The following is a 17,612-nucleotide window of genomic DNA, read 5'->3' as shown; positions in this document are numbered from 1 at the left end:
TGAAGTTCAGGTCGCAACTCATGTGAGCCGCGCACTCAACGGTGTCATCACTCTAATTAGCTACAGCATGGCCACTGCCTCCACCTGTGACAGCAAATCACCTGAGTAATATCCTGCTGATTGCGCAGCTCACTTCAGTCACTCTGGTGATTTGCTGTCACAGGTGGAGGACTCCATCTGTAGCCGTGGGTAACCTGAGTTACATCACTGCTTATCGCGTGGCTCACTTCAGTTGCTCCGTGGAGTTCACAGCGGGCAGTCTTGTTCTATGGCGCTTGCTGTGAGCTACAGATATATAGCAGAGCTGGAAGCTTCATGTGATCTCATGTGGATTACGTTGGACCTGGAGATGTGTTTGGGGGTTAATAAAAGTGAGAAAAAGGATGCTTTTTGTCCTTTATTTAAAATAAAGGATTTTTTGGGTGTTTGTGTTTACTTCATTTCACTTACAGATTAGTGATGGAGCATGTCTCATAGATACCTGCCATCACTAAAGTAGGACTTAGTAGCAGCTGTGGGCTGTTATTAACCCCTTATTACCCCGATTGCCACTGCACCAGGGTAACGGGACGAGCCAGGCCCAGTGCCAGAATTGGCGCATCTAATGGATGCACCACTTCTGAGGCGGCTTTGGGCTGCTATTGTTAGGCTGGAAAGAGCCAAATAATGATGGCCCTTCCCACCCTAATAATATCAGCTTCAATAAATTAAGAACTTTCAGCTCACCAACTGCTGTATGTTTCCTCCTCGTTCCCTGGACTGTGCACGGAAGCCAATATAATGGCAATCCAAAAGAGAGAAAAAATCCAGCATGATCCTCCGAGGTGTATAAAATTTTCAAAGATACTGGAGACATACAGCTTAGTAAAATACAGCGTCTCAAAACTACGCGTTTCGACAGCACGTCTTACTCATGTTCTCATTACATGACAAAGACGTGCTGTCGAAACGCGTGCTGGATTTTTTTCTCTCTTTTGGATTACCATAATAATATCAGTCCCAAGTCATCTCCTGCACCTTGGCTGGTTTTAGAAAAATGGGGGGACCCACATCATTTTTTTCATAACCAGCCAAGATACAGCACACAGCTGAGGGTTCCAGCCTGCAGCTACTGCTGTTCCTCTGCTGGATATGAAAAATTGGGGGGACCCTACATCATTTTTTTAACAAAAAAAAATAAAAAAAAAACAGCTGGCTACCCCTCTATTAAGCAATTTTGTTATTTCTTTCTATCTATTCAATCTGTTCTTTCTTATCTATTCTGTATGTTATTTCTATTATCTATCTATTCTCTATCTATTATATCTATTCTCTATCTATTCTATCTATCTATCAATTATCCTATCCTATCATTGCTTACAGTAAGATGGGCTGCAGTGTGTACATCGCCCAGGCCAAAAACTATTACTCTACCAGAATACAGCTAAACCCCCACTAAAGTGGAAGCATCACAGGTGCAGGAGGAGAAAATCATACACACACCTCCATGGAATGGAGGGGGGAGATTGCTAGATGATAAAACTGCACACTAGTGGCTTGCATAGAGCCCTGTTCACACATGCAGATAACACAGTCAGAAACCGGCAGCCTATTAGGTGACGCACATCCTATTAGATCAGGCGGGCTGCCAAGCCATACCCCACCTGTGTATTATGCACGGACAGACAGCTGTATCCTGGTAGAGCATTAGCTTTTGGCCAGGGCGATGTACACACTGCAGCCCATCTTGCTGTAAGTAATACTTAATTTTTGGAGGATATTTTCCTCTTTTTGTTGCTATGTTTATATTTAGTGTAGGGACCTACAAGCATGAGGTCCCGTGACGAGGGTTGTAGGCTTACGTTTTATGGCCATAAATACCAACAAAAACCTCATATTATTTTGTACAGGATACAGTCAGGCCCCTTTCTGTTGGGCCTTGCATTGTAGAGTGTCTGTCCGTGCATGATACACAGGTGGGGTTCGGCTTGGCAGCCCGCCTGATCTAATAGTATGGGCGTCACCTAATAGGCTGCGGGTTTGTGACTGTGTTATCTGCATGTGTGAACAGCGCTCTATGCAAGCCACTTATGTGCAGTTTTATCATGTAGCAATCTCCCCCCTCCATTCCATGGAGGTGTGTGTGTGATTTGCTCCTCCTGCACCTGTGATGCTTCCACTTTAGTAGGGGTTTAGCTGTATCCTGGTAGAGCATTACTTTTTGGCCTGGACGATGTACACACTGCAGCCCATCTTGCTGTAAGTAATACTTAATTTTTGGAGGATATTTTCCTCTTTTTGTTGCTATGTGTATATCCTATCATTACCTTTAAAAAATGCGTTAACAAAAACGTGGTAAAAACGCGGAAAAACGTCATGTGTTTTTTGGGCAACAAGCTGCATTTTCTGGGACCACAAGAAAAAGATGCACTCACGATGCACTCAGAAAAAAGATGCCATGTGTGAACATAGCCTTAAGCGGGCTTCACATGCAGCGACATCGCTAACGAGATGTCATTGGGGTCACAAAATTCGTGATGCACATCCGGCCTCGTTAGCGATGTCGTTGCGTGTGAAACGCAGGAACGACTGTTAACAATCAAAATTACTTACCTAATCGTTGATCGTTGACACATCGCTCCTTTCCCGATTATCGTTGCTGTTGCAGGACGCAGGTTGTTTGTCGTTCCTGCGGCAGCACACATCGCTATGTGTGACACCGCAGGAACGAAGAACATCATCATACCTGCGGCCGCTTGCAATGAGGAAGGAAGGAGGTGGGCAGGATGTTCGGCCCGCTTATCTCCGCCCCTCCGCTTCTATTGGGCGGCCGCTTAGTGATGCCGCTGTGACACCGAACGAACCACCCCCTTAGAAAGGAGGCGGTTTGCCGGCCACAGTGACGTCGCTAGGCAGGTATGTGTGATGGGTGTAAGTGATGTTGTGCGCCACGGGCAGCTATTTGCCCGTGACGCACAACCGACAGGGGCGGGTGCTTTCACCAGCGACATAACTAGCGATGTTGCTGCATGTAAAGCGCCCTTTACACAAGCTGTACACTGATATTGTACATTGTATCAAAGTTTCAGATATTCAGTGTTGTCCCATGAAAAGATCTAATAAATTATTTACAAAAATGTATACAAGTGTATACTGTATACAAGTGAGTAAAATAAATAAAATAAAAATACCGTAAATGTTTTAATCGTTTAACCGCAGCCATCCTTGTCTTTTGTCAATAACAGTTAGATCCCAAACGTTTGAAAAAGGATCTCCCTAAACTCCTAAAATCTATTAAATCAGAAGATAGAATCCTTGTTGTAGGAACCAGTCAGCGACCATTTGATGCCGAAGTGAAACCTCTGAGCAAAGTGTACAAGAAAATTGTTCTGGTGCCACGGCCAGACTATGCAGCACGCCTAGGTGAGATGGAACGCTATGGTTACACATAGGGCTACCAACAGAATTAGTTGGGCCCCATATGAGCAAGTGATCGGGGCCCCTGAGCTGCCAATTACATCCAATAACTTTGATGTTTTGCCTTATTACATACATTGAATCCTGGTACACTGGAACACCTTAATTGCAGTGAATCACTAATTTTGGAATGGCGAGAAATCATATGGTCTCTATGTACAGTATAATCCATTATTTGATGGGTCCTCAGGGGAGGAGTTACATATTAATTGAGGCCTATGCATTTACACTTATGGGTCTCATTTTAAATAAACCTCATGATGCTCAGGCAACAACTGGTGATATCAAGGGCAAAGCAGATTATTAAGTAGATAAGTTAGTGCACCCAGTTTGCTTGAGTGCCCAAAAGCTACAACATTTCTATTGCCCCTGTGCCAGTCCTGTCTGTTTGGGCCTAAGCTGCAAAATCTAGACTTTAGCCATGAAACAAAATGTGATAAAGTATTAAATTAACCCTTACCAATCCTATATAAACATATTTATGATGATTCTCCCAGTTAGTCCCTGAACACGCTTTATAGCATATCATTTGTGTCATATGCATTCCCTCCAGTTCTTTGGAAGCAACTGATCTCTCTCCGAGTAGACAGCACAACATCTCTGAATTACAGCGCTTTGGCTAAGATCACAGATGGATTTACCCCTGGTCATATGGTGCAAGCAGTGGACACCGTGCTCAATGAAAGAAGAATAAGGTTGCTTTCTCAAAAACCATTGGCAGCAACAGAATTTCTGGGTTCATTGTCCAGGCAAGAGCCCGTGTACAAAGAAGAGGAGGAGGCTTTTAAGGTCAGTGTACCCCAGGGGCCCCATACACAATAGATAGATGTCAGCCACACCATGCTTTGGCCGATAGTTTGGGCAGCTCCTACCTCTCCTCTATATACAAGGGAGCTTCTGTGTTCTCTACAAGACAGAAAAGTCAGGCAGCACCATCATTATTTGCCCTAATATGATCTGTCGAGGAAATTTAGCTGAACCTGCCGATATTGATGGATTTGGATAACATTAGCCTCATGTACATGTGAGCCTTAGTTTAATGCTTCTGTATTGGTAATGAAAAAGACAAAACCCAAAATGAGATTATGAATTCTGGTCACTAGACTCAAGGGCAGATAACATTCAAATCACAGACTTGACACCAAATCCTGCTACAGATTATGCAGGGTGATGTTAAAGAGGACCAACCACCAGGATTTTCATATATAACCTAAAGCCAGTGCTATACTGGCACTATCATGCTGATTCTATACATACCTTTAGTTGTGAGATCGGATGTATACTTTTTGAAATATAGGCAAGTAAAGTTTGTGAAATGCCCTGTTACTTGATTGATAGCATCTGCCTGCCTGTCCTGAAATAATAGAGGCAGGGGGAGGAGGGAGGGAGGAAGGATGGGGAGGAAGGACAGGCAGGCAGACAGGAACGGGAATAACTAGAAAAACACAACCCACCTATTACATATTCTGTAACTGCTATCAAATAACAGTACTTTTCACAAACTTTACTTGCCTGTATTTCAGAAAGTATACATCCAATCTCACAACTAAAGGTGTGTATAGAATCAGTATGATAGCACCAGTATAGCACTGGCTTTAGTTTATATAGAAAAATACTGGTGGCTGGTCCTCTTTAAAGGATGGGTAAAATAGCTCAATAAATGAAACGATTCATTTATTTAATTTCAGATTTTTCAAAATATATATAGTTTTCAGGTGGCAGCTATATTGGAGAAACACAAATATTTCCTTAATTGTCAGTATACACAGTACAGCAGTTTGTGTAACTTTATGGCTGTTGTAATGACTGTGAGTTAATGCACAGAAAAGTAGCAATAATCCAGTTTCCAGGAAATAATGGACTGCAGCTCTTTTGTATCATTAAACAGGTTTACTGCTGAACCTGTCACAGTCTACACAGTAAAGTTAACAATGGAGCTGTAGAAAAAATAATTTGTCAGCCTATTGAATATACCTAGTGATAAATGTGAAATCTAGAGAATATTAGGAACCCTTTAAATAGATAAAAAAATAAATAAATATGAATTAAAACATATATACATATACAAACCTTGCTAAAGGGAACCTGTCACCAGATTTTTGCGATGTAATCTGAGAGCATCATGACGGAAGGGCTGAGTCCCCAATTCAGCAATGGTTTATTTGCTGGCCTGCATGATGTTATTTTGATACAAACACTATTTTCTCTGCTGCAGATCTAGCAGTGCTCAGAATGCTGAGCCTTGTTTAACCCTGCCCACACAGGTTTCTGTGTACACTGTACATTGATGAAAAGTTGCTATTCAGTGGTTAGGGCGTGGGTTGGAATAGGAGGCGCAAGACATTTAAGGCCGCTTTACATGCTACGATTTTGCTACGGCGATGTCGTTGGGGTCACGGAATTTGTGACGCACATCCGCCGCTGTAGCGATCTCGTTGTGTGTGACTCCTATGAGCGATTTTGAATCGTCGCAAAAATGTTCAAAATCGCTCATCGGTGACATGCCCCCCTCCTCCCAATTATCGTTGCTGATATTTGGGCAATGTAGTTCGTCGTTCCTGCGGCAGCACACATCGCTCCATGTGACACCGCAGGAACGAGGAACCTCACCCTACCTGAGTCCCGCCAGGAATGAGGAAGGAAGGAGGTGGGCGGGATGTTCGTCCCGCTCATCTCTGCCCCTCCGCTTTGATTGGGCGGCCGCTTAGTGACGTTGCTGTCATGCCAAACGAACCCCTTAGAAAGGAGGCGGTACGCCGGTGACAGCGACGTCGCTATGCAGGTAAGTATGTGTGACGGGTAGTGATATGCCCGTGTCGCACAAACGATGGGGTCGGGTATTACGCTAGCGATATCGGTACCGATATCGCATCGTGTAAAGCCCGCTTTAGTCCTGTAGTGATAATCTTCTGGTAAAACACTGATTTTATTGAAACAGCAACGCACAGCCCAGTATGTGAAATATCACTGGAATACGGTTCTCAGCCCCTACATCTTGCTGCTCTCAGATTACATAGAAAAAAAAACTGCTGTCACATTTCCTTTAAAATGATCCATTGTTCTCTGATGATACAGTCCATTTAACTTGGCTTTGTGGTTACTTTGTTTCATGACGCAGTTTAACATTACAGACATTGGTTTGTTCATTTGTTTCAGTGTTACTAGAAAATGATGTAAAATGTATGTCATCCCCCCTTCTAGTCAAATATTAATAATGACCCAGTATCTTTAAAAGAACTAAGGAATAACTGGACTTTCTTGTCTGACCCTGTAACAGACTTGGTACTCGAAGACACCACTGGGAAAGAAGAGAAGCAAAGCGATGCCTGGGGCAGAGGAAGAGAAAGGGAAAGATAAAGGGAAGAAGAAAGGAGCAAAGAAAGGGAAGAAGAAGAAGTAGTTTCCATGAACTCCATGGTTAATGACCATATATTTACACCAATGTGCCTGCACTGTAAATCTGTGAATCTTATCTTCCAATGATTTCTAATAAATTATCTCAACATACTTTAAACATTGCAATGAAATCAAGAGATTAACCGTATTCATTCTCAGAAATAAGAACAGACTTTTACTTTCTGAAATCCATCAGGCCGACTGTTGCATGATATTTTCCTATTATTACAGTTCACTTGTGATATCAGATCTATTCACTAGCACTACTGTATATTGAGTCTTTCTAGCCTCAAAGATCACATACTTATCTTTGTAAAGTTAAAGGGACACCTCAAGCAATAGATAGATGTAAAATGAAGGATGAGAAAGGCTAATTACACACATTTCCAATTAGATAACAAGGCTAGATAAATTACAGCTTTGTTCTTTCACTGCAATTCATCCTCTACATGAAAACTTTGAGGACTTCATGCTGAGGAGGCAATGATCCTGGAGTATGTGTTAAAAGGTAGCAACCAAAAGGATAACATTGCAATCTGCTCACCTCTTTTGTATGACTGGAGGAGTAATTCATAGAATATGTAGAGATGGCCGAATAGTAACTATTTGTGTTTGGAAAATGCTTACCGAATACCAAGTGCTATTCCAGTATTCGAAAGGATAACAATGTTCATAGTGCCGGTGTGATCCCGTTCAGGAAATTAGTGCCCTCCGCCGCTTTTTTCTTTACATGCTATTCCAGTATTTGTAACGGCAATAAAAATACTCGGGTTCCCCAATGACTTGCATTTGGTTCGTTATTCGTGAAAAATACCGGAATAATACTTTGGGATTCGTTACATATAATCTGAACAAGAATAGTTAAGCGGGCTTTACACGCAACGACATCGCTAACGAGATGTCGTTGGGGTCACGGAATTTGTGACGCACATCTGGCCTCGCTAGCGACGTCGTTGCGTGTGAAACGCACGAACGACCGTTAACGATGAAAATTACTCACCTAATCATTGATTGTTGACAGGTCGTTCTAATCCATATTATCGTTGCTGATGCAGGACGCAGGTTGTTCGTCGTTCCTGCGGCAGCACATATCGCTATGTGTGACACCGCAGGAACGAGGAACATCATCGTACTTGCGGCCGCCCGCAATGAGGAAGGAAGGAGATGGGCAAGATGTTCGGCCCGCCCATCTCCACCTCTCCGCTTCTATTGGGCGGCTGCTTAGTGAGCCGCTGTGACGCCGAACAAACCGCCCCCTTAGAAAGGAGGCGGTTCGCCGGCCACAGCGACATCGCTAGGCAGGTAAGCATGTGTGATGGGTGTTAACGATGTTGTGCGCCACGAGTAGCGATTTGCCGTGACGCAAATATTCAGCTTCCCGAATATCCAACAAATAGGTTGCCACTATGCGAATATTCGATGCGCAATGTAAGTCTATGGGAAGCCCGAATAGTTCCGAATAGTTGTTATTCGGGTTTCCCGTAGACTTACATTGCGCTTCGAATATTCGCGAATAGTCGAATAGCGGCGATCTATTCGGCAAATATTCGCGAAGCCGAATATTTGAGGTATTCGATCATCCCTAGTGATAACCAAACCAAGGACGGTGGAGCTCACGATCTTCTTAGCACATCGGTTCCTTCTGCATTTGTCGCGGGCGGAGGAGGGGACGCCGCGCTCTCCCACTGCTCGGGTCCGGCTGCCGCTGCAGCTGCTGCGGCCTGCTGCTGCTGCTGCTCGGTGGCTCGAGCGATGGGCCGGATCCCGGGGACTCGAGCGTCGCTCCTCGCCCATGAGTGAAAGGGGATTGGGTTTTGGGATAGTTTATTGTCCGTGACGCCACCCACGGTTGTGGTGATTAAGTGGACACCACCGCTGCTCTGTGTGGGGATCCCGGGAGTGATGGTATGGAGCAGCCAGTTGTTGATTTGCCCCTCCGTGGGTAGGGGTTTTGGTGCTCCCGGGGCCCAGTGATGGGGTTGGAATGGTGGACAGGCGGGAATGGGGCCTGTGGAGGTGCAGGGGCAGCGCTGTGCCGCACGGCACGGAGGTACTCACTCAGCCAGTAAACACGACACAGTTCTCGGTAAACAAACGGCTGGTTGGACGGGTCCCTCGGACGGTTACGGTGTTGCGGTTCCCTGCAGTTAGCGGTGACGGTCTCTTCCCTGCACCTATGTAAAGTCTTTTGGTAGCGATGGGTTCCCACCGGTTACCCACTCCTCGGCTTCAATCTGGGCCGAAGGAGCCCTACTTTGCCCGCAGGCGCTGGCCCTGGGAAACTGGTGCCTTGGCGGTGGCGGTGTCTCCCCTTAACGGTCGGACTGTTGCCTTCAATCGGGACTTGGTTGTTAGGAGACAGAGGTCCCCTTCACTGACGGATTTGGCAAATTATGGCGACTCCTAGCCTTGCCGGGATCCGAAAGGCCCCTGCCCTGGTGCTGACTGTTCTTCGTATACTGCTTCGGTACCGCCGGGTCACCACCCGTCCGCAGTCCTTCCAGCAAGCTCCAAGCAGTCCCCCTGCAGACTATCACCGCCGTCTGCTGACCTTGCTGTCACAGTCCGGGGCACACACCCGGACCGACTTCAGGCTTTACTACTCTCACTTTTCTGTCACTTCAGCTTTTCTCCTTAGCTCCACTACTACTTCACTTCCTTCTACTTTCACTTCCTTAACTGCTCTTGCTTCTCACTCAAGCTCTGCCTGAGCTCAACTGCCTGGTTCTCCCGCCTCCAGGGCTGTGTACTCCTCGGTGGGCGGAGCCTACCGCCTGGCCCACCCCCTGGTGTGGACATCAGCCCCTGGAGGAAGGCAACAAGGATTTTGGGTTAGCCTTGGTGTACCTGCAGGGAAAGTGGGGTGCATGTGATGTTGTGACCTGTGACCCCTGGCTTGCCCAGGGTGTCACATCCCCCCTTAGCAAAACGCAGACCGTCCTCGGGCTGCCCGTCCAACACCGGTTTTATTTTCCTTTTGTTTTTCTGTAAAATAGAAAAAACGGTAACATATATACAATTTATGGCATCATCCCACAGCGGGAGGTTCAGTTCTTAAACGTTGCAAACTTTAAAATGGTTAACGGTTACGGTCTCCGCTCTCTCCCACCCAAGTAACCTGGCCCTGATGCTGCCCCTAAAATCCAGGCAGCACCCCTTGACCCCAGTCCTGAACCAGTTACCCGAGCGGGATCTGTCTTTCCCCTCCAGAGGGTAGCCACCGGTTCCTGTGGTGGCTGGGCCCCAGCCTGCTCTGCTGTGGGCCCTCCCTCCAACCTGCCTCTCCAGAGGCGGTAATTGCGGAAACGGTACCGGTAACTCAATTTATTTACAAGCCACTTAACGTTTGTGGTTGCCCTGCAAGTTCACAGGCTTGTCCATGAGCAGTTCCTCATGCATAACTTTTCAAACGGTCCCCACGGGGACAACGGTGCCGGCAACGGCCGGTTTCCAATCACGGTAGAATCAGATGACTTTTCGGTAATCATTTTTCATTTTTCAAACTTTCAAACAAACACACTTGTTGGTCCCAATGGGGACGGTGCAACGGTGCTCCGCTGCCCTTATTCCGAGTCCTCAACATCACCTGAGGGAGGGGGCGCGGCGCTCACACGGGACTCCTGGCTGCCCCTTAGCGTCCAGCGCAAACCACCCCCTCTCCCCACAGTGCCGGGTGTACTGCACGATGTCGCCCGGCATCAAGTTACGACCGGGATGCTCCTCAGGCAGGTGGGCATTCACATCCCGCCGGGCTATAAACACTTCGGCCTCCAGGCCCGGTTCATAGATGAACCCATAGCCCCGGCGGACATCAAACCGCCTCACCTGCCCTTCGTACAGCGGGCCCCGGACACGGAACGTTGCTTGACGGAGGTTCTCCTTTTCCCGGATTGCACGGGCCACCAGCTCCGCTTTCTTCCTCTCTCTCTCACCGATCTCCGGACCCAACGGTACCGGCTCCCTGTCCCAATACGGCGCTGCTGCGATCTCCGGCGCACGGGTCGGGCCCCGCAAGACCTGTTTGACATTGCCCACCGCTGGTACTCTGGGCGTCAGGTCCTGCGGTGACGTGGCCTTAGACGCTGCCTTGCATCGGCAACCCGGAGCAACCTCAGCCGAGGTGTGGGGGATGGGCACAGGGGCTTTCCGCAGTTGGGCCTTCGGCACGGAGCGGGTCATCGGCTCCGGGTCGGGGACTTTCTCGGGGGGCGCTTCCGGTTCGGCTTTCGGGGCTTTCTAGGGCAACACCTCCGGTCGGCTGCGAGCTCCGGCTACAGGTCGGTCCGCCTGGGCGGGCATGCTGGGTATCGCTACCGGTTGCAGTGGTAGCGGGCCTAATGGCGGGGTCACGGCTTCCGAGACGGGTGGCGAGGGAGGCAGCGGGGGGAGAGGGCTTGGACCGGGTCCCTCAGCTGCAGCGGCCGGTCCCTCGGGGACATAGGGGCGTGGGTCACTCACCCTCCCTTCCTCCGCCTCCTCCTCGCATCTCCGCACGGTTGCTATAACGTCCGCCATGTCGGTCTCCCACTCCTCCATGAGGAGCTGCATCTTGACCTGCAGCCTTTGGTAGAGCTGCGCGGTCCGGATCTCCACCCACGCCGCAGTTCCAGGCGCGGGGGCTACGGTGCTGCGGGACGGCATCCACATGCTGCTGGCGGCTTCTCCCAGGAACAAGATGTTTGCAGAGTCCTGGCGTCCCTGCTTTTATAACCGCGGCTACATGCGTCCAGCCGCCATTTCGTCCCCCTTAGCATCTTTCCGGCCCCTCCTCTATCTGGGCGGGGTTTTGGCCTTCGCGCCTCTGCTACTCGAGAAGACGCTCGAGCGGGAACTTTTCGCGCCAAAGATGGTGACTTCTGAAATTTTTCAGCCGGATACCTCCGGTGGTCACAAGGCGCACCTCTACCCAATGGCAGAGCGGTAAGATCCTGTTCGTGACGCCAAGTTGTCGCGGGCGGAGGAGGGGACGCCGCGCTCTCCCACTGCTCGGGTCCGGCTGCCGCTGCGGCTGCTGCGGCCTGCTGCTGCTGCTGCTCGGTGGCTCGAGCGATGGGCCGGATCCCGGGGACTCGAGCGGCGCTCCTCGCCCGTGAGTGAAAGGGGATTGGGTTTTGGGATAGTTTATTGTCCGTGACGCCACCCACGGTTATGGTGATTAAGTGGACACCACCGCTGCTCTGTCTGGGGAGCCCGGGAGTGATGGTATGGAGCAGCCAGTTGTTGATTTGCCCCTCCGTGGGTAGGGGGTTTGGTGCTCCCGGGGCCCAGTGATGGGGTTGGAATGGTGGACAGGCGGGTATGGGGCCTGTGGAGGTGCAGGGGCGCAGGGGCAGCGCTGTGCCGCACGGCACGGAGGTACTCACTCAGCCAGTAAACACGACACAGTTCTCGGTAAACAAACGGCTGGTTGAACGGGTCCCTCGGACGGTTACGGTGCTGCGGTTCCCTGCAGTTAGCGGTGACGGTCTCTTCCCTGCACCTATGTAAAGTCTTTTGGTAGCGAAGGGTTCCCACCGGTTACCCACTCCTCGGCTTCAATCTGGGCCGAAGGAGCCCTACTTTGCCCGCAGGCGCTGGCCCTGGGAAACTGGTGCCTTGGCGGTGGCGGTGTCTCCCCTTAACGGTCGGACTGTTGCCTTCAATCGGGACTTGGTTGTTAGGAGACAGAGGTCCCCTTCACTGACGGATTTGGCAAATTATGGCGACTCCTAGCCTTGCCGGGATCCGAAAGGCCCCTGCCCTGGTGCTGACTGTTCTTCGTATACTGCTCCGGTACCGCCGGGTCACCACCCGTCCGCAGTCCTTCCAGCAACTCCAAGCAGTCCCCCTGCAGACTATCACCGCCGTCTGCTGACCTTGCTGTCACAGTCCGGGGCACACACCCGGACCGACTTCAGGCTTTACTACTCTCACTTTTCTGTCACCAGCTTTTCTCCTTAGCTCCACTACTACTTCACTTCCTTCTACTTTCACTTCCTTAACTGTTCTTGCTTCTCACTCAAGCTCTGCCTGAGCTCAACTGCCTGGTTCTCCCGCCTCCAGGGCTGTGTACTCCTCGGTGGGCGGAGCCAACCGCCTGGCCCACCCCCTGGTGTGGACATCAGCCCCTGGAGGAAGGCAACCAGGATTTTGGATTAGCCTTGGTGTACCTGCAGGGAATGTGGGGTGCATGTGATGTTGTGACCTGTGACCCCTGGCTTGCCCAGGGCATCACACATTCAACACACATGATGAAGCTCTTTAAAGAAATGTACAGCTAGATTTGAGCGCTAGCAAGCACATGGAGGTCTAGCTTATCGGCTCCTGTAAGCTGTTCCTGTGCCAAGTGGATCCTGCTGACCAAGCACAAGGGTGGAAGTTGAGTACGGTAGAGCGGGATGTGCGCAGTACGAGACCAGCAAAGAGAGGCTCCTGCCATAATTACTGTATATTACAATGTGGAGGTAGCGGTGGCAACTGTTGTTGGCACACAACAGATCAGGACTTTATGGTATAAGGGCTGAGACTCCTTTTGAATGAGGTCAGCTGACTCACAGATGGTGGAAGACGACATAGATCAAAGAGGAGTCAGATTAGATGGGCAGAGAGATCTGCTTAACAAACGTTTCTTCAAGACCATGTTTGATCCTCTTCTCACCTGCTTTTCTGTGATGAAACTAGGCGAGGTTACACAGACAGCCAAGAAATCCTATGGTAGTTGCCGCCATATTCTGAGTAGAACTGTTAGAGCTGCTTTCTCCTGGGCATTTTTTGTATTCAAACTAGCTGATGTCTTTTATCACACTACAAAATGGAGGGGAGCGAGGAATGTAGAGAGGGGAGACAGGTAGCTGAACTTAGTCATGTCCCAGGCTTTCTCTGGAGGGACATGACTAAGTGCCTACGCAGTCTTCACCAGAGCCTCGGATGGTGAGGCTGGACTTAGCTGACAATAGGCACCAGGTACCATTTTGGGGAAGCTCCTGGTTGATGCTCTCCACCAAGGGGCTGTTTGGCATGAGACGTGACAAGAGGAAGAGATATACTGCCACTAGAGAAGAATTGGGATGGATAACCCCTGACACTTTCCCTGAACAAACCTCAGCTCCCTGACATTTTTACTTGAGTTCTTTCGCCTCGTGCAGCGATCACATTCTTATTCATGTCTTTCTCTGAGCATAACACTGATTAGTGAGCAGAGTAGCAGAAACACTAGTCCCACTCTAGGATAAAGACAAAAAAGGGAAAGACAGACCAAGGGTAAAGAAACCACAATCGTACAATGCATACCAGACTACAGGCAGGAGTTAAGGAAATGATTAGTGAAGCAAAACAAGATGGGGAAAAAAGGATGGGAAGACACTAAACAGATTACCAAGCAGCAATCTCCAGATATGGCTCATTGAACGACTTCTTTGTCACTAGTTCACACTTCAAAGCCAGGACCAAGATATAGCAGGCTATCACTCGCAACTATCCAAGCTGACACATGGGTACTTATAGCCAGGGGTGGGATTCAGCCGGTTCTGTCCGGTTCGTCAGAATCGGTTGCTAAAATAGCAGCCGGTTCCCCGAACCGGCAAGAAACAGCTCCGGCGATTCAGTTCCCTATATTCATTTGTGTTAGTTAGACTCTAACACAAATGAATCCCCATACCTCGCCGCTGCACTTCCGGGTTCAGTGGAGCCTCAGTGGAGCCTGTCTGCACCATGACCCGGCATGCAGCGACGTGCTGACGCTGCAGAGAGGTCGTGGCAGCGTGGGGAGGTAGCTCCTCCTCCTGCCGTCTGTCAGCGTCAGTGTGCAGAGTGCCGCGGAGGAAGGAAGACACCTGCTTGGAGCAGGTAAGCGCTCATAGAGCCAAAGAGGCAGAGAGCAGGGAGAGGAGCAGCATAAGATGGCAGCTCTATGGGGAGAGGCCACATAAGATGGGAGCTATATGGGGAGAGGGGCCACATAAGATGGGAGCTATATGAGGAGAGGGGCCACATAAGATGGGAGCTATATGAGGAGAGGGGCCACATAAGATGGGAGCTATATGAGAAAAGGAGCCAAATGGGACAGGATCTGTAGGGGAAAAGGAGCACATGGGATGAGATCTGCAGGGGAAAGAGGCCATAATAGGATGGTATCTGCAGGGGGAAAGGGGCCATAATGGGATGGTATCTGCAGGGGGAAAGGGGCCATAATGGGATGGGATCTGCAGGGGGAAAGGGGCCATAATGGGATGGGATCTGCAGGGGAAGAGGCCATAATGGGATGGGATCTGCTGGGGAAAGAGGCCATAATGGGATGGGATCTGCAGGGGAAAGAGGCCATAATGGGATGGGATCTGTAGGGGGAAAGAGGCCATAATGGGATGGGATCTGTAGGGGGAAAGAGGCCATAATGGGATGGGATCTGTAGGGGGAAAGAGGCCATAATGTGATGGGATCTGCAGGGGAAAGAGGCCATAATGGGATGGGATCTGTATGGGGAAAGAGACCACATGGGATGGGATCTGAAACGGAAAGAAGCCATAATGGGATGGGATCTGTAGGGGGAAAGGAGCCACAAGGGATGAGATCTGTATGGGGAAGGTTGTCCATTCCAATTTTAGCAGGGCTCCTTTAGTAATAATTTATAAAAACTGTAGAAAAAACATTTAATACAATACGACTGACAGTGACGGGAACAACTGGTGCTGGACAGGAGAGGAAGGGGAAGGAGATTTTACTTTAAATTACTTGTATTTTTTGGTTGAGGAAAGTGCGTGAAAATGGGTGTGGTTAACAAAATGGGTGTGGTTACAGAATGGGTGTGGTTTTCAAATGGGCGGGGTTTACAGATAACCTGTTGTTAAAAATTTGAATCCCACCCAGGGGGGAGTGAAAAAATCAGAACTGAAATAATTCAGGACAGAAAGCCAAAGAAGATCAAAAGAACTGCTTAACCCTTGCAGCACTGGAAAAAAAGGAAAGTCTGCACAGCTAACTGGAAAGGAAAGCAGATTCAACCAGTGTAAGTGTGCATGTAGCCATGTAAGAGGGTAGAATATGGTTGTGTGCCCCCTGAAGACATCAATTGTTTTAATACAAATGTTGGTACATGTCTTATTAGTCTTATATGGTTCTGAGTGATTACACCATGTTTTAATCCTCAGCCACAAGAGGTCACTGTCTCCCTGTTATGTTAGATTTCTCTGTGGGCTGCAGGATCCTGTGTTCAGGGATGTGAGGGTTAACTCCTACCCAGCGAGGGAGAGGGAGGAGCGTTAGAGTCAGGAGGAGAGGAAGTTCCTGGTTCAGGGGTCAGTGTGTTGAGAGTACTGGTGAAGGAAGGAGTTGTTCTAGTGAAGCTGGTGTGATGTGAAACAAATAGCACAGAAGCAGCAAGAAACCGTTAAAGGGAACCAGTCACCAGGTTTTTCCCTTATGAGCTGCGGCCGCCACCAGTGAGCTCTTATGTACAGTGTCGCGGGCGGGGGACAGATCACAACCGGGGGGCCGCTCGAGGCACTCGGATCTGGGCTGTGGCTGTGGCTCAAGTGGCAGCCGGATCCGGGGTTCGCGCAGCCGTCCGTCACCCACGAGTGAAAAGGGGGTATTTACAGGAGAGTTGTCTGACGCCACCCGTGGGTTGCGGTGAGGGATGTTGACACTGCCGTTGCCTGTTGATGGGGCGCCCAGGGCTGATGGAGCAGAGGGGCAGCAGGATGGGATCCCCTCCACGGGTAGGGGAGGTGTAGTCCCGGGGCCCATCGGGTTTGCGGCCTGCTGTGACATCTTGCCGCTCTTGTGTCCAGGAATGGAATTTTGCAGAGTCCTGGCGTCCCTGCAGTTTACAGTTCTGGTTACATGCTGCTCTGTCCTCTCCTCCCCCTTGGTTTTTCGACAGCTGTCTCGCGGGACCCACTGTCCTTTGCGCTTCCTGTCTTGGGAGTCACAGGTTTCCGCCCACGTTCCCAGGGGGTGGGGCTTCGACTTCACGCCTTTTTCGGGGAAAAAGATGATGGCGTTGTTGTTTTGGCGCCAAAGATGTCGGGCAAGATGGCGGCAGTCCAAAATTTTGTAACGGGTCAAAAGTAGGCGCACGTTACCCAGGTCACGGATTGGGTAAGAATCCTGTTCGTGATGCCAATTTGTCATGGGCGGGGGACAGATCACAACCGGGGGGCCGCTCGAGGCACTTGGATCCGGGCGGTGGCTGTGGCTCGCGCAGCCGTCTGTCGCCCACGAGTGAAAAGGGGGTATTTAGAGGGGACGCCACCCGTGGGTTGAGGTGAGGGATGTTGACACCTCCACTGCCTGTTGATGGGGCGCCCGGGGCTGATGGAGCAGGGGGCAGCAAGATGGGATCCCCTCTATGGGTAGGGGAGGTGTAGTCCCGGGGCCCAGTTGGGAGTTGTGGTGGTGGCAGGGATAGCACAGCGGAATGCCGCCTGCAGGATTGGACCGGAGGGGACTGGTGTACTCACTCTGAGGATGACGCAGTAACTTCACACAAACCCATAAGGTAAACCAGAAATTGTCGGTGTCCGTGGGCCTTTGGTGGGTGGTGCTCAGATCCCACACCCAGTACAATGAAGCAGAGCCCTCTCTCCTGCACACAGTTGAAAGTCACTTTAACTCCTCTGCTTGGAACGGGGGAAGTCCACTTCCCTGTACTAGTACGGATTCCCGCTCACAATACCAGCGGGCCACTACTCTGCCCCGGTCCACTTCGGGTTCCTTCCTACAGCAACTTGTTCCAAAGTCCCAGAGCTCACTTTCCACTTCAGTTCCCTGAGCTTACTCCTCAC

General features: G+C 49.8%; 1 protein-coding gene across 2 annotated transcripts in view; it reads left to right on the top strand.

The window, feature by feature from the left end:
* DRC11 (dynein regulatory complex subunit 11) overlaps nucleotides 1-6,963 on the top strand; it is a 438,498-nt gene extending 431,535 nt beyond the window's left edge. For both annotated transcript variants that reach the window (XM_075317481.1, XM_075317480.1), the window contains exons 17-19: nucleotides 3,225-3,402; nucleotides 4,010-4,245; nucleotides 6,734-6,963. In XM_075317481.1, the coding sequence (XP_075173596.1) occupies nucleotides 3,225-3,402; nucleotides 4,010-4,245; nucleotides 6,734-6,856 (537 nt within the window). In that variant the 3' untranslated portion in view covers nucleotides 6,857-6,963. The remainder of the gene's footprint in view (nucleotides 1-3,224; nucleotides 3,403-4,009; nucleotides 4,246-6,733) is intronic.
* The last annotated feature ends 10,649 nt before the right edge of the window (nucleotides 6,964-17,612 follow it).

This window comes from Anomaloglossus baeobatrachus, chromosome 7 (genome assembly GCF_048569485.1).
Source record: "Anomaloglossus baeobatrachus isolate aAnoBae1 chromosome 7, aAnoBae1.hap1, whole genome shotgun sequence".
NCBI classification, from domain to species: Eukaryota; Metazoa; Chordata; class Amphibia; order Anura; family Aromobatidae; genus Anomaloglossus; species Anomaloglossus baeobatrachus.
This window is presented reverse-complemented; position numbering and strand designations above follow the sequence as displayed.